Source organism: Suricata suricatta, chromosome 17 (genome assembly GCF_006229205.1).
Source record: "Suricata suricatta isolate VVHF042 chromosome 17, meerkat_22Aug2017_6uvM2_HiC, whole genome shotgun sequence".
NCBI lineage: Eukaryota > Metazoa > Chordata > Mammalia > Carnivora > Herpestidae > Suricata > Suricata suricatta.
In genome coordinates, this window is record NC_043716.1 from 23392589 (window position 1) to 23415899 (window position 23311).

Below are 23311 nucleotides of genomic sequence, written 5' to 3' on the forward strand. Positions count from 1 at the left end.
TTAGGAAGAGCCCAGCCTCCAGGTCCCGCCCCGGAGGGAGGAACTGAGCAGCTCTGTGAGTGAAGTCCCATGTTTGTAAACATCATTAATCAGGGATTAGCAGATGGGCATGCTAATTGCACCTGTGGAAGCCTGAGACCTCAAGGTTGATTACATTTACAAACTGTGGGGATCCCTGGCACCTGGCCCTGTAAGAGCCAGGGGGGAGGGTCTAGTTTAGGACCTCAGCCTGGGGGAGGGAGCTGGCAATTTCACCTCCTGCCAAAAATCAACCAAACAAACAAATTTCCAGCCCTGGAAGGGACTGGGGTGCTGGCCACAATTCAGCTGTTCTGGAACACCAACCTTCTGAGACCCTTTCCCTCTTGGCTTAGGAGGGCTGACAAAGGAGGATCTTGCCAATGTCATCCAAACCCCTCCCGCTGGTCTCAGGGGTAAATCTCCTTGTGTGCTGCAACTGAAACAGGTCTTAGAGTCTGTGGGGAAATTGAGGTCCGGGTAGCAGGACAGCAGAGCCCATGCAGCTCAGGTGCTGCAAAAACAGCTGCCATGCTCCTCCAGGATTGGGCTGAAGGCTTTACATGAGGGAACTCATTTAATCTACACTCCAATCCTCTGAAGTGGATGCTATTGGAAAAGTTAAGGTATATGTCCAGATTTCCACTACCAGCAAGTCAGGATTGGAACTCAAAGCAAGCACTACTTAACAGTAGTTAGGCTCATGTCTGTTTGTTTTTTAATTTTTTTTTAATGTTTTATTTATTTTTTTGAGACACAGAGAGAGCATGAGCAGGTAAGGGGCAGAGACAGAGGGAGAAACAGAATCAGAAGCAGGCTCCAGGCTCTGAGCTGTCAGCACAGAGCCCGACTCCGGACTTGATCTCACGGACTGTGAGATCATGACCTGAGCCAAAGTTTGACCCTTAACCGACTGGGCCACCCAGGTGCCCCTGTCAGGCTCATGTTCTTAACAGGCTCTTCAGGGTCATCCTGCCCCTGCTCTGCAGGGGACAGACCCTCAGCTAGCCCCCCGTTATACCCACAGCACAGCCTCTCCAGCTCCCATGTACTTACCCATGCTTGCCGAGCAGCCTGTGTGTGTTAGGCACTAGAGGCCACTACAAAGAAATTCAGACCTCATCCTTTGCCTTAGGGTCTCAGGTGCTTTGTTTCGGGAATGCCTGGCTTGCATGACCTAACTACATACCTATGTGTGCATAGCAGGCAATTACAGCCTCAATACCCCTTACTTGGAGTGAGCCTGCCTTCCCAGAGGCCAGCTGGCCTGCTGCCCGGGCTGAAGCAGGGAGGAGCCCCCTGTGCCTGGCTCGAAGACCTGATGGCTCAGACTATTGGGACCCAGAAAACTAATGAGCAACATGCCCAAAGCAAGTGAGGTAAGGTTCCAGACATGACATAGGAGTCCATGGGCAGGAAAGCAGGCTCTGAACCCTGAGTACCCCCAACCCCAACTTCTAGGTTCCACGCTGGGTTTGTTCCCAGGGAGTAGAGCTTGATTCTCTGCTGCCACATGGAAGGAACACCAAGGCACCTCAGTGCATTTCCATCACGTTTATTAGTCGGGATTCTCCAGAGAAATCAAACCAATAGATTATATATATACACATATCTATATACAAACATATAATGCTTACTTGTTTATTATGAGGACTTGGCTCATGTGGTTATGAGGCTGGCAAGTCCCTGTTCTACAGAGAGCAAGCTGGAGACTGGGAGAGCTGATGTTGTACTTCCCATCTAAAGGCTAACAGGCTTGAGACCAGAAAAAGCCCATGTTTCAGTTCCAAAAGGCAGGAAGAATTCTTAGGGGAGAAGCCTCCCCGCTTCTATTCAGACCTTCAACTGATTGGATGAGGCCCACCCACACTAGAAAGGACACTTTGGCTTACTCAGTCTACAAATTTAGATGTCAGTCTCATGCAAAAACACCCTCACAGAAACACTGAGAATAAGGTTTTGTCAACTATCTCTGCATTCTGTGGCCCAGGCAACTCGATACATAAACTGAGCCATTCTATCCAGGTCTGTATTATCATGTGCTAGTCCTGGAGTACAGAGTCTGGGTTCACAGAATGCCTTTTACTGATACTCTCTCATTTTGTTTTTACAAATCTTTGTTGCGGACAGGTTGGCTGGAGCAGGTACTGAAGGTAAAATCCTGTTTTATAGATGAGGAGCTGAGAAGCCAGCCAGGTAAGAAGCCCTGGAGCTGGGACTCGACCCACCGTCTTCTGAACCTTACGGGCAGATGAAAGGCCAACTGGCCCGAACTTTCCGGCATGCACTCAAAAGTATGGGTGTGAATGATATGGAAGCAGTTTCTTGGACATGAGAAGATGGCTTGAAGACCAGTGATTCTCGAAACTGGTGGCGCACTAACAAAACTGGGGAGCTCCAAAAAACATGGGCCCAGGTCCTTCCCCAGAGATTCTGATCTAACCAGTCCGATGCCTCTGGGAAGCTGGGATATTAAAGCTGTTCCCTCCCCACCACCACACACACACCCAGCCCTACCTAAGGTGTAGCCTAAGTTCAAAACCCCATTCGGATCTTGGCCAAGAGCGCAACAGACACAGGAGAGGCAGTGTGATATGCCCACGCTCGACACATGCCAGTGGGAGTCAGAATCTGTGTGGCAGTCAGGGACAGATAGCTCAAGGCTGCCAATGTGGTAGAGATCTACGGAGTTTTATGAAAAGGTACTTCCTCCTTCTTGAGAGGAAAAACTTTGACTTTAAAGCAATCTTAGGCCCATGTATGTACGTATTTATTTAGAAAGGGAGCAAGTTGGGGCAGGCAGAAAGATAGGGAGAGAAAATCCCAAGCAGGCTCTGTGCTGTCAGCACGTGAGGCTCGATCTCACAAACCAGGAGATCAAGACCTGAGCAGAAATCAAGAGTCAGATGCTTAACCAACGGAGCCACCCAGGCACCCCGTACAATCTTGGGCCCTTAAACAAATTCAAATGTCTTTTTAAATTGGCATCCCATAAGAATCCCAAGTTAAATTTCATTCCAAAGAGAAAAGAGGGGTGCCACTTACCGAGCAGCACCGTGTGGAAGGCACTAGGCTCACGTTGCTCTCTCTGTCCTTCCACAACTGAGAAGGTAGGGTGACCCCCCCCTTCACCAACGAGGAGACTGAGGCTTGGGTGGGAAAGGCACTTGCCCAAGGTGACGCAGCAGTTAGGACTTTCACTTAGGCTGCTGTACTCCAGGATCCATCCTCCAGAGCAGTGGTTCTCAACTAGGGCAATTGTGTCCCCCAGGGGACACGTGGCAATGTCTGGAGACATTTTGGGTGTCAAATCTGGGGGCCAGGGGGGTGCTCCTGGCATCTAGTGGGTAGAAGAAGCCAGGGATGGTGCAGAACATCCTATGACGCACAGAACAAGCCACCACAACAGAGTTATCTGGTCCAGAATGTCAGTACTGCTGGCGTCCCGAAGCCCCTACTCCAGTGGTTCTCAGCCTGGGCTATGCAATAGACCCATTTGGGGGGCTTTAAAAATCCTGATACCGAGGTTGCCCCCTGACCAATTACATCAGATCTCTGGGGGTGGGTCCCTAACGTGAGTTGTTTTTGAAAGCTTGCCAGGAGGTTCCAATGTGTAGCCAAGACTGCTCTAAACTACGTGTACTGGGGGCGTCTCACTTGTGGGACCCTGTGGGAGGAGCACCAAGTCCATGGGGTTGTACAATAAACAGCAACCCCGTCCTCACCACTCCCTAGAACCAAAGGCCAGGGCTCCGGTTCATCAGCTCCTTTCTCAGAGGTGCACTGACTGATGAGTCACTGGCGAGGGGGTCTGGAGGGCCGGCGAGGTGAGAGGTGTTTGCTAACCTTTCCCTTGCCTCTCCCGGGGCCACAGCCAGGAATCTCCCAGGGTGGCCGCAAAAGCTTCCAGAAGAAACTACTGATCAAAGAGCTAGGCTGCCATCTAGTGGACAAATGGGGCAGAATGACCCAGGTGACATCCTATTGGATCCTCACAAAGAGCCCTGTGAGGGACAGAAGGATGAAGTCTGATGCTCAAGGCCCCCAGGGCAGCGCTGGAGCCTGGACTTGTACCTGTCTAGTCCACAAGAGGAACCAGGCCTTCCTCTACATTCTCACTCTGGTTCAAGAGGAACAGGACACCTGGACTGGGCTGCCCAATTCCCTTTGTACGCCTGGACTTCCAGGCAGGGCCCAGGGGGAGCGAGACCTTCTATCCCAGCACATCGTGGAGGTTAACAAGCTGCCACTTCCAACGGCAAGTCCAAAATCAAAACAGGAAACTGAACTTTCCTTTGGTCTCCATTGCAGAGCCTCCTGCCCTACAAGACAATGGTGAATAAACAGGCACCTGGATGCACTCTCAGGCAAAAGACTCCAGCACATTCGATCACGTGGATGTGTGTGCCCTCCAGCCCACACACCTCAGACAATCCAAGTCAGCCCCCATTTTGCCTCTCTTGTTCTGGTCCTGAGGACAGTCCTGGGTGCTGAGCCACTCTGGGCCCTGCTGCCGTGGCTGAGGGTCCTGGGGGTCTTAGAGAAGTTGCTATCTCTTCTCTGCAGGGAAACCCTTCCTCTGGCTGCAAATGGAGTGAAGAAGGATTCCTGCACCGACAGACAAAAGGACAAGGGGAAGAGAGAGGATGGGGAAGAGGGAGGACACGTGCCAGCACTCCCTCAGCTCATCCTCAAAAGGATGCATTTGGGGCACCTGAATGGCTCAGTCGGTTGAGTGTCTAACTTCAACTCAGGTCATGATCTCATATCTTGTGAGTTCAAGCCCCACATCAGGCTCTACACTGACAGCCTGGAGCCTGTTTCGGATTCTATGTCTCTCTCTCTCTCTGGCCCCTCCCCCACTCACATTCTGTCTCTCTCTGTCTCAAAAATAAACAAAAAAATTTCTTTAAAAAAAAGATGCATTGTCCCCATTTGGCACATAAAGTGACTGAGGTACAGAAAGACAGGGAAACGCGTTGAGGGTGAAACAGCTACCCACGTGTGACCAGAGGGCAAGAAGTCAGGCAACAGTAGTCTCACCCGCAGCCACGGAGACATTCAAGGACTCAAGGCCAGGGGGCAGCGGCCGGCCAGGTGGGATGGTAAGGAAAAGCTGGCAGGAGGCTTGTATCTCCTTGGACAGACCGGAGCCCTCGTTACCTGCAGGGCACAGAGGCAGAGGGTTAAGGATGCCCACGCTGGACACACAGGTGCTCAGGACATGCACATCTGAAGAAGGAAAAGTGAGGACGTCTACCTACCCAGCACTAGGACAGCAGGCTGGTCCCAGAGGAACTCCAAGCAGCTAGTGACGGGGATCTCCGGGACCGGGGAAATCTCGGGCCCCCGGCAGCCCACTGTGCCAGCCACAAGCCAGCCCTCCCGGGTCCTGGCCTAAAAAGAGGAGGAAGAAATCAAATTCTAGGTCACCAGACCTCCATTCAAGCCCCAGCTGGCCTTGCCCGGTCATTCCCTGGCTGATCCATTAACACAGATCATCATCAACGGTGATTAAGCCTCTAGAACGGGCAGGCTCCGTTCTAGGCAAGGGGGTCAGGACAGAGAACAAAACAGGCCCGAATCTCAGCCACCTGGTGGGAGGGTGACTGGGGAAGGCCTCACTGAGGCAACACTGAAGCGGAGACCTAAACAAGATGATGGAGTACCATGCAGACATTTGGGGGCAGAACAATCTAGGCAGAGATGGGTAAGTCCAAAGGCTGAGACTGGCACTTATGTGACATGTGGGAGGAACAGTGGACTGGCAAGGTGGTGGGTGGGGAGGGAGCCGCTGAGACAAGAGAGGGAACAAAGGGCCACCTAAGGTAGGACCTCAAAGGCCACTAGAAGGACTTTGGCTCTTGCTCTCTGGGAGAGACGTGAAGGCTTTGAAAGGTTTTGAGGGGCGAAGTAACATGTTTCAACAGAATCACCCTGCCTGCTGGGTTGAGAGCCAAAAGCAAGAGACTGGACAATAATGCAGGGAAGAGATGACAGAGGCCTGCACCAGAGTGGGGCCTGCAGAGATGGGAAGGGATGGTGAGAATACAAAAATACCCTTCATGGTAAAAACCAAAAGAATTTGTGGATAGGGTGGGCCATGGAGAGCAGGAAGAATCAAAGTCACCACGGCATTGGGTCTAAATAAAGGGATGCGGTTGCCATTGACTGAGCTGGGCAAAGTCTACGTGGAAGGAAATGCTTGGCTTTGAAAATGTGATGTTTGAAATGCCTCTCAGACCACAAAAGAAGCTGTTGAGTATGCAACTTGATAATAGGAATCTGGGGTTCAGGAGTCAGATCCAGGCTAGCACACACATTTGAGAGGCATCCAAGCATAGATGGTATTTAAAGTCTTGACACTGGATGAAACCAAGAAATGAACACACACAGAACAGAGATCCAAAGACTGGGCCTGGGAGACCTGAGGTGGGGCAGATGGTCAGGGGAGCAGTCAAATGCAAGGCAAGACTGCCCCCTTGTGTCCAGAAAGAGAAGCACTACTGAAGACAGAAACAGACCTGGAAAGGGGTTTCTTTACCCCTTACTGGATATCAGTTTGGTGGTGGTGGTAGTGGTGGTTTGTTTGTGGTTTTCTGTGGAGTGGTGGTGGAGGAGAAAGGCGTGTAAGTGAGTCTTCAAAGCTCTTCAAAGAGCCTTTTAAGCTGTGCCCCTACTCAGAGAATGCAGGACTCCTGCCAACCAGCATAACATTTACTGAAAACCGACTTAGTAGGCAGCTAGGATCTGAGGTATTCTAGCCTCCGAGGCACAGAGGTATGCCCGAAGAAGGAGTGCGGTAAAGGGAATGAAGCTAGGAAGTCTCTAACTGCATATTCTGCTCTACTTATGGTTTGGAAAAGTCCAGGATCTTTCCCTTCCCAAAGGGATTTAGACGGACGTAGGAAACGATGCCAACATGCCCCTTGAGCCTTCTTCCATGAGCTGCTGGATGAATGCCCTTGGAGAGCCTGAGCTTGGCTCATTTCTTCTCTACCCACCGTCCCCCTCCCCTCCATTACCTGTAAAAAACTGGCCAGGTCATCAGTGGAGAACAGGTCCATCACCTCCATCGCCCCTGCGCTGGCCTTGCTGACTACCGGGGTGAGCGGGCAGCTGCAAATTCCCCCATGCCCTGCATTAAACTGGGTAATCTCAAACCCGGTGCTTTGCCCTAGTCCCGCCCCACTCCCCCTCCCGTCCCCAGCCCCCAAGGGTTAAGGGTGAGAATTCTGACGATGGGGAGGCCTGGCCGAGGGATCATGGGTCAAGGTGCACAGAAACTCGGCTGCGCCCCAAAGTGGGGCACATGGGGATTACGGGACGTCCATGCCTGTTTCTCCCGCTGGTGATGACTTTATCCACTCCGAGAAAGTGAGCAGAACGCAGCACGGCCCCAAGGTTCCGGGGATCCTGGAGCCCTTCGAGGACGAGCCACAGCTGCCGGGAGTCGTCGCCTGGCCTCGCCTCCTCGACCTCAGTCCAAGGCCGAGGCTGCAGCGGGCTCACCTCCATGCAGACGCCCTGGTGGACCTGGTAGCGGCAGAGGGCGTCCAGCTTCTGCCGTCTGGGCCGCAGAACTGGGATGTCACGCGCCTCTGCCGCCCGGAGCAGCTCGGCTCGTTCCCCCTGCAACCCGGACCTGCCGGCCTGGAGCAGAAGCCTGGCCACGCGGCGACGAGCGGCCCGCAGAGCCAGGAGACAAGGGGACAGGCCAAACAGAAGCTCCAGTCCCCGCGCTCCAGTCGGCGCCAGGTCATCCAGTAGCAGACGGCTCAGCTCCTCCCCGCCGGGTCGCTCCCCACGCCGCCACGCTTGGGAGAAATGACGCACGAAGAGGCAACCCGAGCGCCTCCAGGTCGCGCCCCTGACAGCCCAGAACAGTGCCATGGTCAATGCCCCCTGCTGCGTCATCAGGAGTGGTCACTCCCGCCGCGGCCCGCTCCGGGTCCCCAACACTGGTGAAGGAGACCCACTGGCCGTCCCGGCCCTGCCCCCTTAGACAAAGTATGGATTCCCGACTCAGACTACCCACAAATAGGTAGCCTAACCACTGCCGCCCCTCCCCGGCTCCCACGTGGGATACTCCGCTTCCGGGTTCGGGCAGCCCGCCCCCTGCCCGCTGACGTACTGCGCATGCCCGATCGGCAGGACGTGCCCACAGCGCCTCCTGCAGGGCTGACTGGGCCTTCTCTGTACCGCGACCTTCTGGGCTGCCCCCTACTATCGGCACCATTCCGTGCCCTTCGAGGTCCCCGGAGGGTGGGGGGCCACATTCACCCAGGCACCGGCAAAAGCTATTAAGGGGATGTGTTCAACCGGGTCAGTCGTGGTGACTCCTTCCCCACATCCAGTCCACTACCAGTTGCTGGGGATTTTCCTCAGAAGCTTCTGCATCCAGCCCCTCCTCTGCACCTCCACTGCCTTGTCAAACTCTCAGCATCAGTCAGCAGGACACGGGCAGTAACTTCCCATCCTGTGGCGGCTGTTTCTCTAAGTGATAGCTCCGTGACTGTCCTGCGCCTGCTGACAAGCAAACTGATGCTCTTGGCCCAAAGGTAATGGCCAGACTCTGCTCCGTACTCAGACCTCAGGTGATCCAGGCGGGAGCCTCTTTTTCAGCCCCATCTCACTCCTGCACTGTGTTCTGTGCTGTTCCCATGACATTGCCTGCTTTTTTTGGTCTCCCGGCCTTGTACCCACTCTTGTTCTCTTTCCTGGCTGGCAAACTCCTACCCATTTTCAAGACTCAACCCAAACCCATGTCTGCCACCCAAGATAATCCATACTCCAGGAGCGATGCCCCACATCTGCCACCTTCCCATTCACCTGGAAGGGATTCTGAGGCACAACCACCTCAGTCACAGAAGAGGAAGAACTGAAAGATACTCCTGAAGCCAAGGTGGGTTGCTGCAGTTTTTCTTTTTTAATTATCACAGTGAAACCCACTTGGGAGGCAGGGCCTGATTGATATTCAGCTGCCATAGTCAGTGTGGAGTGCTGACCACCCTGGGAGCAGAGAAGCCAAGCCTGGGCTGGAGAACTGGGGTGGGGGAAAAGAAGAGGCGATGGGGGCAGTAGGGCAGGGAAAGGAGGAAGCCTGGGGCCTTGGATAACCATTCAGGTAGAAGGTGAGGGCTTCTCTCTGCCACCTCCTCCCTGAGAGACACGGGGTAGGGTACAAGATGGGGGAAGCCTCCCTTTTGGCCAATGTCCCTTCCCCAGGTCAAAAGAAAGAGACCAAACAGCAAACAGAAGCCAAGGAGCCTAAGAAGGGGACCAGTAATGAGTTACCAGGTAAAACAATCAGGGATACCACCTCCTCTCCCCAGCCCGCCGTTCATATTTGTGGTGGAAATAATTTGTTGAGACATAAAAACTTCCAAAAATTTGGAGCTCCTGGTGGGTTGGGGAGAGGAAGCAGAATCCAGGAGTCCCGAAATCCAACACCTAAATCCAGAGGCAGGAACGAAGCCATGAGTGGTGGGGACAGAAGGCAGAGCTCTCCACAGGAAACTAGATCACCTGCTCCGTGGGCCTCATCTGGATGTCTCCAATCTGCTGGAAGGCACAAGGCTTGAGGCAGCCAGGATGCTCTCCCCACCCGCTAGGCCTCCCTGCTGTACCCCTCTGAAGATGGCTGGGCTCTTCCAGGGGGTGGACAGTCAAGGCCAGACTTACCTGGACATGTGGAGGGGTGCTGAGGACATAGACGACAGCTTCGGCAACATCCTCAGGCTTGAGACACTGGAGAGTATGGGGGGAAAGAGGTACGGTGAGGGCAGAATGGACCCCCCACCTCTGACATCCTCTCCAACATCTTTATCCCCACCCGAACCCTCCAGGAGGGGTGACAGGCTGGCTAGAAGAGTGTGGTCTAAAGGCCAGGGTTCCCTCTGCATTTACTTAGGGAGTGAGTGGCTCACCAGTCCCAGAGGGAGGCCTCACCTTTATGCATTCATAAGTGGCAGCTGCCTTCTCAGGGTCCTTGTCGTGGAGTTTGAAGGCAAATTGTGTCTCCACCACTTCTGGAGAGATGCACTGGACCAACAGAGAGGGACTGCTCAGGGGCGGAGCTGAGCCCTGCCTCTGTCCCAGTCAGAAGCTGGCTTAGGGGAAGGGGAGGGTGGAGACCACAAGGGCCCCTCTGCTTCACAGTGATGGCTGCCCAATGTCCAGCAGCCACCTCGTTCTCCCAAAGCTGCCACTGGCGATGATCACAATGATACCTACCACCTACGTTGTACAAAATGGCGTCCCTTAAGACTTCATCACGGGATAGGTATCATCTCCATTTTACAAATGAGTAAGGCTGAGGCTTGGAGGGGTTGAGTGAGTTGCCCAATGTCATGCAGCCTTCGAGGGAAGGGCCCAGAGTCTGGGTTTGCAGCCATGGCTTCCCACAGCCCCTGCTCTCCCTCAGTCTGACCCTCTGTGTTCCCTTCAGGTCAGCCCCCTCCCACCTCAAAGTCAGTGACATGAGGAAGCGCAAAGGGCTGTGCAGGGTCACAGAAGCAGCAGCAGAGCCCGGGAGCTCTGTGCCCCTCCCGCTCCCAGCAGGGCATCCCGAACAGTGTGTGTGTGGGGTGCGGAAGGCCTGTCTGTGCCTACTCTGTACCCACCAGGGCCAGGCCACACCCTCACCGTGGCTCGGATGTGGGTCTGGGCCTCCCGAAGTTCTTGCCTCAGTCCCTCTGTCAGCGCAGTGACGGCATACTTGGTAGCACTATAGAAATGGATCACGGAGTGGGGTGACACTTGGTGACCAGACATGCTGGGTGGAGGAAGGGAAGGGGAAAGAAGAGAGTGAAGCTGGTGCTAGACCAGCAGTGCCCCCTGCTGGACCAGTCAGCCCCACCACCTAGATAATGCAGAGAGGCCTTCTCCAGGGGACCTCTACAGGCCATCCTGGTGGCCCACTGATGTAGCTCCAGTTATTCAAGCAGCTCCTGTAAGTCCTGCTCTTCCTAGAAGTACAACTAGGGGCTGGCACTTGACATACACTGTTGTTTCCCTCGCCATAATTGTGCCATTTGGCTGTTAACTGGGTATTAAGTCCCTGTGTCACCACCAACGAAACTGATGTCCAAAGAGGTCAAATGAGCTGCAACAAATCACTCAGTTCAGAGGGTGAGTGATGATCTGAGCTTTAGCCCTTGGCCACCTGCCTCACCTGTTGATATTAATGATGTGCCCATCATCCACCTTCCGTTCCTTCATGGACTGGTAGGCTTCCCGCGTGCAGATGCTGAGGGCCAACACGTTCACCTGCAGGCCGGGGAGGGCAGTGGGGTATCTCTAGCTTGGGCCCGTCTGAGCAGGTAATAGAGCCACAGAGCCTGCCCAGGGGAGTGGCATTCCGAAATAGTGTCCAGGTCCTACCAGAAACCAACAATGGTCCCACCCCCTAAAGCCAACTGCTCCAGCTGATAGCAGTGGTAATTCCTCTCCCCAGGTAACCCGCCCCCCTCCAAGTTTCTACAAACAGCAGTGGGAAACCCCCAAACCCATCCATGACCCAGGAACCCTCCCTGTCTTGGATGTCTCCTCTACAAACAACAGAACCTCTGCCTTAGTGAACCATCTCCTTTTCTTCCTCAAATACCCTACTCCTCTCTTATCTGGGTCAGCTTCCCTGGCCTTGCTTTCTCTAAAATCCTTCCAAAATGGCTTTAAAAATTTCATTGGTGGGGCACCTAGGTGGCTCAGTCGGTTAAGCATCTGGCTTCGGCTCAGGTCAGATCTCACGGTTCGTGGGTTCGAGCCCCACGTCGGGCTCTGTGCTGACAGCTAGCTCAGAGCCTGGAGCCTGTTTCAGATTCTGTATCTCCCTCTCTCTCTCACCCTCCCCTGCTCCAGCTGTCTCTCTGTCTCTCAAAAATAAATTAAAAAAGCATTAAAAAATTAAAAAAAAAATCTCATTGGTGTGCTGGGTGTCTCAGTAGGTTAAGCATCCAACTCTTGATTTCAGCTCAGATCATGATCTCACAGTCTGTGGGTTTGAACCCCGCATCAGGCTCTGTGCTGACAGCTCAGAGCCTGGAGCCTGCTTCAGATTCTATGTCTCCCTCTCTCTCTGCCCCTTTCCTGCCCACTCTCTGTCTTTCTCTGTCTCTCAAAATAAAATAAAGACATTAAAAAATTTAAAAAGAAAAAGAAAGAAACCTTTACATTAATTAATTAATTTTTAAAAGTCTCTCTCCTGAAGCATAGACCCTAGCCTCTCCCTGCCTTACCCAGCTACTCTCTGTCCTTTCCTGTCTCCTCCCTTAAGACTACAAGTAGAGAAGGCCTGACCTTCCTTCCATGCCTTCCTTTAAACTCTGTTCCCATCTACAAGATTAGGCACAGAGACTCTTTATGGGGATGGGGTAGCTGGTCAGAGGATGGCAGGGAGCCTCCCAAGCACCGGGGGGCTTTCTGCCTTCCTTGGCCTTTGCCAGAGGTGACCCCAAAGCCCCACCCTTCATGGAACAAAGGCCTGAAGAGGTATCTCAGCTCCAAAGCTCCTGCCAAGCCCTATCCCTGCCCCATGAGGATAAGTACAGATAAAGCTTTCAGCAGGTCCTCTTCTCCAGCCAGGACATTAGATAATTCTCTTTATCAGGTGTCAGAGCCAGGCATCAGGACAGAACAGCCTCGGCATGAACCTGTCTCAGCATTCATAGCAGAAGGACACGAGGACCTGTTTCTGGTCCTCTTAGTAATGTATGTTTACGGGGCAGAGAACTCAACTCTGAGGACACATGAAATAAGAGAAACAGATCCCTGGGACCAGGGGAATGATTCTCCTAAGGCTGGAGGCATGGGGGTGGCTATGTCTCAGAAAATGATCCTTTCTTCCAGTAGAAGAAAATCAGCATAGACTTTAAGAACTGCCCCTTTAAGGGGCTCAGAGGAAAGAAGAACGGAAAAGATATGGCCATTCATCCACTTACTATGCCTCTGTTAGGGAAAGAAGCAAGGGGGGGGGGGTCCAGGTGCCCCAGTTAGGAAGCCAGAGCTCCCTCCTGCTACGTGTCCTATCCTGAGCGTCTGTCTGGTTCACAAAGCCCTGGCTCCCCACTCTCCTCCCAACCCCCCACTCCAGGTCTGCAGTCCTTACATTGAACATGTCCTTCCAGCCGCTGGTGCTGCCTGAGAGCAGGGTGTCAGGCCGGGCCAAGCCGGCATTGTTGATGCAGATGTCCACACCGCTGTGCTGAGAGCGGACAGCCGAAAACATGGAGAGGATGTCCTCCTCGCTGGACAGATCACATCTGTGGGGGATCAAAGTCCCGGGGTAGCCTGCACTCTTACATTCGGCAGCCAGCTCCTATGAAACCCAACAGGGGGCTAGCTGGGGTGAGCTGCTCACCCCCACACCTTCCCGCCCAGAGCCGGTCTTCCTCTGCTGTCACCACTCAGAGAACTCTCTCCTTTGGCAGCCACCTTCCAGCCATAAAGTTTTTGGGACTACTTGTCCTCTTTGGTCAAAGTCCAGGGGATAAGAGCACTGCCTGAGCGAGGGGAATTTGGGAATAGAGTTGAAATCGTCAGTGGAAGACTCCCACAATGAACTTGAGTCTTCAGTTCTGAGAAGGGAGTAGGGAGCCAGGGATCCAAGGCATAGCATGATCTCCATCCCGCCTGCCTCTCCTCCAGTGGGAACCCCTTCTCTGCTCATAGGTCAGCAGCACCTCTCACTCCACCCCTGCTTCTCCCACCAGCACCAGGAGTCATTGAGCTGATTATTGTCAGGATTTTCTCTCCCTCTCTCTCTCTCTCTCTCTCTCTCTCTCTCTCTCTCTCTCTCTCTCTCTCTCTCTGCCTCATGCAGTCCCTCCCTCTACAGAATGCAGCCAATTGGCTTTCAGACTGGGCCCAGCTGCCAGTCTTCTTTTGCCCTGTCTATAGGAAAGGTCAGGAAGTCAGGCCAGATTCTTTCTCTCAGTCCCACAGTGTACCATACTCTACCCCAAAATTTCCAGGGATATGATGAGGCAAGTTAGGTGGCAGGTGACATTGGGAAGCCCCAGTGTACCAACAGGGACCTCGGCACACAGAGGAGCCCTGAGATGGCCAGACCTGAGAAAACAGAGACACTGGGAGGTGGCTGTGAGGGATGCAGACATTCAGAAGCAGGAAGAAATCAAGCTACATGGCCTTGGAGGCCAGGGACTGGGCATCTGAGCTTCATGAAGGTGACCGCACATGTACAAGAGGGAGAGAGTTGGGTGGTAGGAGGTGCCTTAGAGGAAGGCCAGCGTGGGCCAGCTGCCTTGGCCTGGAACCCTTCTCTCCCTGCCACGTCAAGATGGGAATAAAGGGCTGGCTCAGGTGACCTAGGAAATTCTTTTCTGCTTTAACTTTCCAAGAGTTCAAAAGGTATAGTCTTCTGGGACTTAGAAGGTCCCCTTTACCCAATTTCATCTACTCACAATCCAAGAGATAGGGCTTCTCTCTATCAGAGGCCAAAACTCAAACTGGTTTCGTATCAATTAATAAAAGCAAACTATGCACAAGGAAGCCTGGGATTCTCCCCTCTCCAGCCATGTGACTTCTCCCTTCCACCTCGAGACTCAAATCCCTGCAAGAAAGCCAGAATGAAGGGCCGGGGAACATCTTTCTCCCTATCCTCATCTATCTTCAGAAATGACCTTAAACCATGTCAGTCCCCTCACAGGACAGGCATTTCCCCCTCATTTAAAGAGTCATCCTGGGGCTGAGTGAATAGCCTGAGGATCCCCCTTGGAGCTCAGGGACCCCCCTTTCCTGGCTGGTTTGGGGTAGGAGGAAGAGAAGGCAAGAGTGACTTCAGACTTAAGGAATCCAGTGGTCTAAGCCCTGATCTGATCCTCTAGGCTCCAAGGCTGGGGTTGGGCCCTGAGCTCCTCAGAATAAGAGAAAGGGGGGAGAGTAGGGCAGTGGTACAGCTGGGTGACCTTGGAACTATCTAGGCGGCTATAAAGCATACCTTTGGTCGGCAGCAGGGGAGGGGAAAGCCCTAACAGTATACCTTCTCCCTCGGTCCCCACCCAAGGCCTCCGTGTGCAGGGACTTTGAGCAATGGTGGAGACAAAAGCCCTGCGGTTCAGCACTAGCCCAAACCCTGAGAGTGATCTTGTCAGGTGCAAATCCAAAGATGACCAATGATGAAAATTTCCCACCTTCTTCCTTCCTGTTGCAACGTGGCTAACTTCATTTCATTTTTCTCTGAGCTCTTGTTCACAACTTGGGGCTCCCAACCCCAGGTTGAGAGAAAAACCAGGAGTTTCAGTTCCATATTGCTTTGTCCCTTCGGAGCTTACATAGTCAATGTCCTATTTCACCCATTCAGTCCCACCTAAGACAGTGAAACTGGAGAAAGGTCGATCTGTAAATATCCCATTGGTCCATTAGGCCCATCGGGCAGGAGTTAACCCTCAAATTGGGGGTTGGGGAAGGAGAGGGTGAATCTCTTCTGAAAAGCTCCATCCCAACCCAACCCCACCCTCAGTCCGGGGTACAAAATTATCATCAAAACCTCTAGCTCCTGTTAATCTGGCTGGCCAGCCACTTCGGTTGGCTTTGTGGGCTTAGTCTGGGGACTAGAGGAAACAATCTAGTAGCCAACCTAGCCACTGAGGCCAGAAAGTTTTCTTTCCTTTGCCCTGGCTGCCTAGCTAGCCCTGATCTCTGGCTTTCCTTTTCCTCAGCCTACCTGGGCAGGCAGATAGACATGGAGAAATACGCCAAGGAGTCAGAGATTTGGTACACTGGAGTAGAGGCTGTTAGGAGTAGGGTCTCCTTAAAGACGGAGGGCTTCATGAAAGGGGAGGTAGAGGCCCGCCCTACTAGGCATCTCATTCCTCATACACTGATCCGGTTGCAAATGGCCTTGGGGGAGCAGCAAGTCGCAGCCTGGGTCAGGCCACTCCGCCTCCCCCGCCCAGACCCCCGGACCGTACCCCAGCAGAAACAACCCCTCCGAGAAGGTCCCTCTTCCTGGCGGGTCTTACCTCAATGTTGCTCACGGTGCGGGCACAACCCACTACCTTCAGTCCCTGCTGGACGAGGGTCCGGGCCACAGCTGCGCCGATGCCCCCCGAAGCTCCTGTCACCAGTGCCAGCCGGTCACGCCACCGCTCCATGCCGGCCCTGGCCATGGTCCCAAGCCACCTGTCCACCTCGCTCCCCGAGCTGGACATTTGGATCGCGGAGCTCCACCCCGGGCCGCAAGGACTCGGTCGCTCTTCGCTCAACACCGCAGACGCCCTCGCCAATCACACCCCCTGGGAGCCGCGCCTGAAACGCCTCCTGAACCCGCCTCCATTCTGCCGGCCCGGGCTAGGGCTCCACCCTCTGCGACCCGCCACATCTAGCTGAAATCAATCGCGGCCTTCCAGCCTCTTCCGGCCCCGCCCCATGCCTGGCGGGGGTTGAGAAACTGCTTTCTTCTGTGCCGGCTAAAGCGGAGGGTCCCTGGGGCCTGTGGTCCTGCTTTGGTGAGCTCTTCCCTTCGGAGCAGGGAAATCGAGGTTTAGCCGGGGGCTTGCTCCAGGGCCGAAGCCGTACATATTCTTGCCCCCTCCCCGTTTCTGACCCCTATGGCCAGGAAGAGAAATTAACGGCACTTAAGGTAACTCCAACGCCCGTCCTCGCTGGCTGATGAGGATTCAGCCCAGAAAACGGTGCGTGTCTCAGCAATCCTTCCTGAGTTCCCTTCTCAACCCCACCCGATCCCTCGGCTTTACTAGAATGAAAACTCAAGGTTAAAAATGGAAACACCCTCCAGTACGTGTGTTTTGGGGATTGAATCCTTACCGGCCTGCTGTCTCCAATTGTCCTAGACCCTCCCACTCCTACTGAAAAAATGTATCACTGTGGTACCAAAGAGTAAAGCAATAGCTACATTTACTGACCGCCTACTGTGTAACTGACACTTTTAAGCAATTTAAATATATTAACTTACAACAACAGGCCTTTAAGATACTACCTATGAGGCTTCATTTTATAAGGGACTGAGACAGAAAGAGTTCGAAAGATGGTTTGAATTTCAAGCCTGCAATCTTAGGCCGGAAGATGTGCTCCTAAACAGCCTCCATTCTCCCTTTTGTCTCTTGGGTTGTTGGTTCTGCTCTCTGACCACTCAGGATGTTCCATCAAAGCTCTGAAGACCGCCTTACCTCTGATTCCTTCTAAAGAAAAAACATCTCTGCATACCTGCTGGAATCCCTCACTGCAAGCAATGACATAAGCACTAAGAGAGGCGGGTTTACTCATTCACCAAGTACTCATGTGGTTGGCCCAAGGATAAAGATTAAACAAAATAAAACCAGTCCTTGCTTTTTGGGGTCTCAGGAGAAAACATGACTGCAACAAGTGGTGGAGACAGATTTGGGCTCAGAGCCAAGGGTTGTGCAGGGCCCTTAGTCATTTTTTATGATTCCAGGATGAAAGTAAACAAAGGCCAGAGAGGAATCATGACTCATTTTACCTATGCCCTACCCCTTGGATTTGAAGACAACTGAGGGGGGAGTATCAAAGAAATGCCACCAACTATAAAAATTAAATCTAAGCTGCTGCTGTCACCCCCCCCCCCGAAATCTGATTAAATCCCAGAGCCCAGAGAATTCACTGCTTCCCCACTGCCCAGAGGTACTAACTGTCCCACTCCTTGCCTGCTGCCCACCAGTATTACCAGCATGAAGACACAAAGCTCTAAGCACATGTGTTTATTGAACCATTGACTCAACCTTTTAAATGGCAGCCAAGTGCTATTCCTGGGGGGGGTCTCTGTCCTTCAGTGCTCACAGACAGCTTGTGCAAGCAGTAAACTATAATGCCACAGTGACTTTATTGTTGGAAGCCAGATAAGGAGTGTGCACTTACGGACTGCAATGTGGTTAGCTCTCGGTGCAGTCTTCTGGTCCCAGACCTACATGACAGAATAATTACTTTTCCAACAACCTTTGGTTGAAATTCTGCCAAGTTTTGTTTTCATTCTTCCAATTCTGTATGAATCTCTGAATTTAAGCTGCTATATGTTAAGGTATACCAGGGAATTTTAAGTAATAGCAATTAACAATCTCATGAGAAAGATGCTAGCCAGCATTTAAGGGTATTGCAGCAAATTTATTCTTAAAAAACAAAAGACTGGAAACTGCTTTTCTCAGCTCTGGTTAAGGGAAGCATTGTGTCCTCAGCAATTTCTATCTCTGTCCTCATTTGCTCTTCATCCTAACATTGGTCAAATGCAAAGTTCAGAAGTGGCAAATATTAAAATACTGCCACACATTAAGTAGAAACATGTACACCAATTTTTACTATGCATATTAATAAATATTCTTTATTTTAAATTTTGCACATTGCGCTTTAACATTACATCCAAACATTTTGCAAGTGGATGTCTACTTTGTAAAACCATATATTCAGCTCATTGTCATTTCTGTACAGAAGTATAAGTACAACAATACTTTTTGCCACTAAGTTGCTTTAGTAAGTCTCACAGGAAGAGAAACATTTAATGAGAAGAGATGGCTTAAATCATACGGCAGGCCTGCGCAGCCACGCAACTAACGTCACAAGCCTGAAGAAAGAACTAATGAGGTTACCTCCACCGTCTCCCAAAACAAGAAAGAATCACATTGATTTAAGATAAAATTTTGCCATAAGTCACTAAATTAAGAGGTTTTTTTGTAAAGAGAAGGCGCAGTAGTCATCTTGAGTGTTTCACTGAAAGACAGCTATTTTATTTATTTAATTTGCTCCAGCCGTCGTCAACCAGCCACTGCAGATGGGCCTCTTGTGATCATTTAAGCGGCAGTATTTATTAAATTTCTCCTTCAGATGCTGTCGGTATTGTTCTCTATTGCTGTAGAAAGACTGGTTATTAGCCATAAATGACTGTATTTCATCTTGTGAGATAAAGATTTCCTCATCTGAAGTACATTCAGACTCATCCTGCAAATTAAAGCAGTAGTTAAGATTATGACTTAAATTAAGAATGCAAAATGCTATGCTGATGGAGGACAGCTAAAAATTCAGGCAGTCTAGCCTCTTAATTACAATTCAGTCACATGACTGTTTACAGACCAAGTATGATGTCATTCTGTCTTAGAAAGTAAAAAGTAAGAATAAAATCCAACTTAACTCAGCTTGAAACTCTGAATCTGTCATTTGTCTCAGGAGACCTATGAGCCTAACAAACAGACTCCCAACCTCTGCCTTAGAAAATGCCTAATTAGATAACCAGACTTTAAATAAAAACTTGAGGGGTGCCCAGGTGGCTCAGTCTTAAAGTTAAGCATCCGATTTCGGCTCAGGTCATGATGTTGCTGTTCGTGAGTTCAAGCCCCACGCTGAGTTCTATGTGGACAGCTCAGAGCCTGGAGCCTACTTTGGATTCTATGTCTCCCTCTCTCCCTGCTCCTCCCTCCACTTGTGCTCTCTCAAAAAAAATAAACATTAAAAAATTTTAATAAATGAAAATTTGAAATTAAAAAAAAAAGTTTCTGATTACAGCAAAACAAAAAGACTAATTAGAAATGGTTACAACTAGTTACCAAACTTTAACCAGACTGATATGATTATTAACAGGCTGGTCCTATGTTGAAATTCTTATCTCTACAAATTAAATATAACATTTTTAAATTTTTTTAATGTTTATTTAATTTTGACAGCAAGAGAGAGACAGAGTATGAACAAGGGAGGTGCAGAGAGAGAGGGAAACACAGAATCCGAAGCAGGCTCCAGTCTCTGAGCTATAAGCAAAGAGCCTGACACGGGGCTCGAACCCACAAACTGTGAGATCATGACCTGAGCCGAAGTCGGTCGCTTAACCGACTGAGCCACCCAGGCGCCCCAATATAACCTTTTTAAAACTTAAGAAATTTAGCCACCACATAAAAAGGAAAAAAAAAACCCTATTCTAAAGGATTTGTTTCCACTGGGAGCCTAACTATTACAGAAAATATACCACCCTTCTCTTTTCTTCTCCCTCCTCCAAGCTCCACACAAACTATGTACTGGGTTGCTTGGAATCAGGCATAATTCATGTAAAATACCAAGACTTACAGTCAATTTTAAAAGATTTTACAAGTACAGTTATGCTTTTATCCTACATGTACCTAATGGAAGTAAAAAGTGGGCTCTAGTTCAGATTCTACAATTTTTCCTGGTCTGGAAGGCTGGACATCATAGGCTGCCACTCAGAAAGGCAGTTTGCTTACAATAACCCTCTTCAAGGAAGCATACTTCTGGGCATAATGGTAACTCTATCCCTTTCTCCCCAACTCTTCTCTTCTATAGAGGAAGACAAAGAAATGTGCTCGGGAGGAGTTGCATAAGCCACATATGGAAGAGCAGAAATGATGATCCAAAATAATGAAAGACAGACCTTAATTTCCTAAAAGTCTCCCCAACTCCTAACTTTAAATTCTCAAATATTGTCCCCTCCCACTTCTACCTCATGAGCAATCAATAAGATATCCTTACTTACAAGGAGTTCAACTAAGCTCTTGGCACCTTTTCCACAATCGGGACCAAATGATGGTTCTACAGGTTCTGCAAACTGTGGGACATTTTTCCTGTGCTCAAACCAAGGCAGCGGCTGCCCACCCTTTTCAGGACTGCAACAGCCTTCAGGATGTGCATCTTTGGTCTTGTCGCGGTGGAACACTGTGTGCACGGTATTTCCTGAGGTCTCTCGATTACCCGGATCTGTAATACAGCTTCCAAGCTTTTGGATCTGAAACCAAGCAAAGGATTACCCAGGTAAAAAAGGCATGGAAGAAGAGAAATTATTCTTTAAAGAAAAAAAAAAAAAAAAGCCCCTGACAGTGTATTAAGTTTTTAGAAGAAATACTGAATAGCAGCAGCTGGCATTTAGTAGGCACTTACTACATACTAGATGCTGTTAACCCATCAACATAATCTCTTTCACCTTCACAGAACTTAATCTGATAGGGACTATTAATCTCCTCACAGATGGGAGAACTAAGATCAAGCAAACTGCTCAAGATTACACAGCTAATTCATTTAAAAGTATTATGAAAAGAATGAACTGGATTTATGACTGACATGGATTACTGGACATCATGCACATACACACACACACACACACACACACACACACACACACACACAAATCACAAGATGAGCAGCCAATAGAACTGCATTCTAAAGGTACTCGTTCTAAAATAATAATACCAGCAACTAAGCTGCAGACTCACCACTCCAAAAATAGGTTGTTTCCCCCTCAACAGCAAAGGTTTAAGAACTCTGAAACTTACGTGTTCATCACATTTCAACATCTTGCTTTTCTTTTTCTTCTTTTTATTTTTTCCTTTGGTGTTGTTCTCTTCAGAATTTGCCCAACATTCAACACAACTATCTCCATCATCCTCTTTGTCTTCACAGTGATGAACACAAGAGTCGTCACCTGCAGAAATCAATAATCTCTTATTTATGTGCTTAAATCAGCCATGTAGTAGAAATAATTGGGAAGCTTAATTTGAACCTACCGTGTTCATCATGATTACAAATGCCTTCAGTGCAGGCAACATCTGAACCCTCCCGAGAACCTGTTTCACTCCCTTCCATACTAGATGAATATCCACAGTCACTACCATTACAGTGTGGTGATAAGCCTGAAAACAAATCGGTTGAGAATTATAATTAATTTACCAACAAAGAATGAACCAACTGGAGACAACAGAAAAATTTCAAAATTGATAGCTTACTGAAAGTATTTAATAATGAAAATATGATGAGGATTCATAGTTTTTTGTTTTTGTCAAATAATAACATATCAAACACTGTAAAGAAAATGAAGTAACAAGTATCAAAGTTACAGGATCTCTAAAACCGCTTACATTTAAGAGAAAGAAAGAATAAACTTAAGACTTAATTTTAAGAATATATTTAGTTACCTTTCTTTATTTTAGGGGACCCCAAAAGATTGCCGCTGCTAGGACAGGTACATGACGTGTTTTCATTGGTAACAATTACTTCTACACAACTATTACCATCTTCAGTGCTGCCACAGGCTTTGCAGCTGTTTTCTATGAAGTCTGTTTCCTTTAAAGGATCAACATTAAGAGACAGTAAAAAGTCTTACTTTTATACGACTACATTTAATTTCCTTAACATCAACCAATTAAATAGGAGTTAGGAGGTTAACAACTGAAAAAATTATTCTCAGAAGCAATCACCAACCATATTAAAACTATGAAACAACTAAAAGCAAGTTAAGAGTTACTTGTATCAGGAAAGTCTAGCAGAGTAGTTTGCAAAGCGTAGTTTGCTGACCCCAGGGATTCCCTAGGTCAAAACTATTTTCATCAGAATACTAATATGTGACTTGCCTTTTTCACTGTATTGACACTTACATTCACTATACAAGAGCAATGGTGGGAAAAGCTGCTGGTACTTTAGCACAAATCAAAGTAGTGGCAATCAAAGTGTACTAACAGTATATTTTTTACTTGTCAAGCACTTTCAGGAAATCAATAGATACTTCACTTATGAATGTCTTCGATGAAGCCGTAAAAATATTTTTTAAGTATTAACTCATGAGTAGATGTCTGACAAATAAGAAGGACACTTAAAGCACTTTTGCTGCAAGTGCTTTGGCTGTCTTGACAAATGGCTGTCTCAAGGAAGTGCACTTGAGCCAACCGTTTGAGTTACAAGCTGAATTAGCTGTTTTTAATCCTGGAACATCAATTTTGCTTGAAAGAAGGAGAGACAAATTGTGGTTATTCAGACTTGGATATGTAAAAGCCATTCTCTTAGAAATGAAGTCAGCCCATCACTTCAAGGAAAACAACAGACATTATTTATTGTTAGTGACAAAACTCAAAACTTTCAAACTAGAATCAGAATTTTGAAAACTTGTATAAACAAGGAGTGCTTGAGGTTTCCCAACACTCAAAAGACCCTTCTGATGAGACTGGTAGTGGTTTTAACATGATCATGTGATATTATATAATGAAACGTCAGTATCTGGCAAGATCTGCATAACCAGTAAACCAGTATCTTTGAAGTGACCAATTCATGATGTTATAAAAATCATGCATGAGTTAAAGATCTATTCAAAGTTCAAGACTGACTAATGGATTTTAATTTAATGGAGTTACAAAAAGGCCATTCACAGGTGCCAGGTTCCACAATGTAACTAATCTTTAAGAAACTACCACTTGTTGAATTGTAATGCCAAAGACGACTATCCAACTATCTGAAAAAGTTTATATTAAAATATTCCTTCCTTTTCTGTGTGAGGCCAGTTTTTCTTCACATGTTTCAACCAAGCAACATATGGAAATAG

At 49.4% G+C, this 23311-nt stretch overlaps 3 protein-coding genes across 15 annotated transcripts in view; all 3 read right to left on the reverse strand.

Annotated features, from left to right (window-relative positions):
* MRM1 (mitochondrial rRNA methyltransferase 1) overlaps positions 1-8889 on the reverse strand; it is a 33100-nt gene extending 24211 nt beyond the window's left edge. For 3 of the 7 annotated variants that reach the window (XR_003904416.1, XM_029927375.1, XM_029927377.1), the window contains exons 1-4: positions 7355-8875; positions 7044-7137; positions 5283-5415; positions 5062-5181 (exon numbers count right to left, since the gene is read on the reverse strand). Coding sequence is in view for 6 of the 7 variants with exons in the window: in XM_029927375.1 (XP_029783235.1) it covers positions 5062-5181; positions 5283-5415; positions 7044-7137; positions 7355-7935 (928 nt within the window). In the remaining variant the exon portion in view is untranslated. Of the gene's footprint in view, positions 1-2883; positions 4627-5061; positions 5182-5282; positions 5416-7043; positions 7138-7354 lie in introns of those variants that run through there. The other 4 variants (XM_029927373.1, XM_029927372.1, XM_029927378.1 and 1 more) reach the window with 4 other exon arrangements.
* A 35-nt stretch (positions 8890-8924) lies between these two features.
* On the reverse strand, positions 8925-16346 carry DHRS11 (dehydrogenase/reductase 11). Of its 3 annotated transcripts, none has more exons than XM_029927381.1 (7): positions 16002-16346; positions 13127-13336; positions 11195-11289; positions 10666-10747; positions 9970-10062; positions 9703-9768; positions 8925-9582 (listed from the first exon to the last, which is right to left on the reverse strand). In XM_029927381.1, exons 1-7 carry the CDS (start codon positions 16188-16190, stop codon positions 9538-9540), a joined length of 780 nt encoding a protein of 259 aa, XP_029783241.1. In that variant the 5' UTR covers positions 16191-16346; the 3' UTR covers positions 8925-9537. The 3 variants fall into 3 exon arrangements, with proteins under 3 accessions (XP_029783241.1, XP_029783239.1, XP_029783240.1); XM_029927379.1 differs by having other exon boundaries at positions 8929-9582; positions 10666-10795; positions 16002-16345; XM_029927380.1 differs by having other exon boundaries at positions 8929-9579; positions 10666-10795; positions 16002-16342.
* Positions 16347-18302: 1956 nt separating this feature from the next.
* The window catches only part of GGNBP2 (gametogenetin binding protein 2), a 33709-nt gene continuing 28700 nt past the window's right edge, over positions 18303-23311 (reverse strand). For all 5 annotated transcript variants that reach the window (XM_029927616.1, XM_029927615.1, XM_029927614.1 and 2 more), the window contains 5 exons: positions 21915-22062; positions 21507-21632; positions 21276-21424; positions 20483-20731; positions 18303-18945 (listed from right to left, as the gene is read on the reverse strand). In XM_029927616.1, coding sequence (XP_029783476.1) covers positions 18742-18945; positions 20483-20731; positions 21276-21424; positions 21507-21632; positions 21915-22062 — 876 coding nt within the window. In that variant the 3' untranslated portion in view covers positions 18303-18741. The remainder of the gene's footprint in view (positions 18946-20482; positions 20732-21275; positions 21425-21506; positions 21633-21914; positions 22063-23311) is intronic.

What these genes read in the sequence shown, in the direction of transcription:
- DHRS11 (XM_029927379.1), bottom strand. Translation starts at nt 16,190, where the DNA reads ATGTCCAGCTCGGGGAGCGAGGTGGACAGGTGGCTTGGGACCATGGCC. An exon ending in GCTGGAAGGACATGTTCAAT is followed by an intron (nt 11,290 to 13,126) that starts GTAAGGACTGCA and finishes CCCGGCCTGCAG; the next exon opens with GTGAACGTGTTGGCCCTCAG. An exon ending in AGACCCACATCCGAGCCACG is followed by an intron (nt 10,063 to 10,665) that starts GTGAGGGTGTGG and finishes CTGTTGGTCCAG; the next exon opens with TGCATCTCTCCAGAAGTGGT.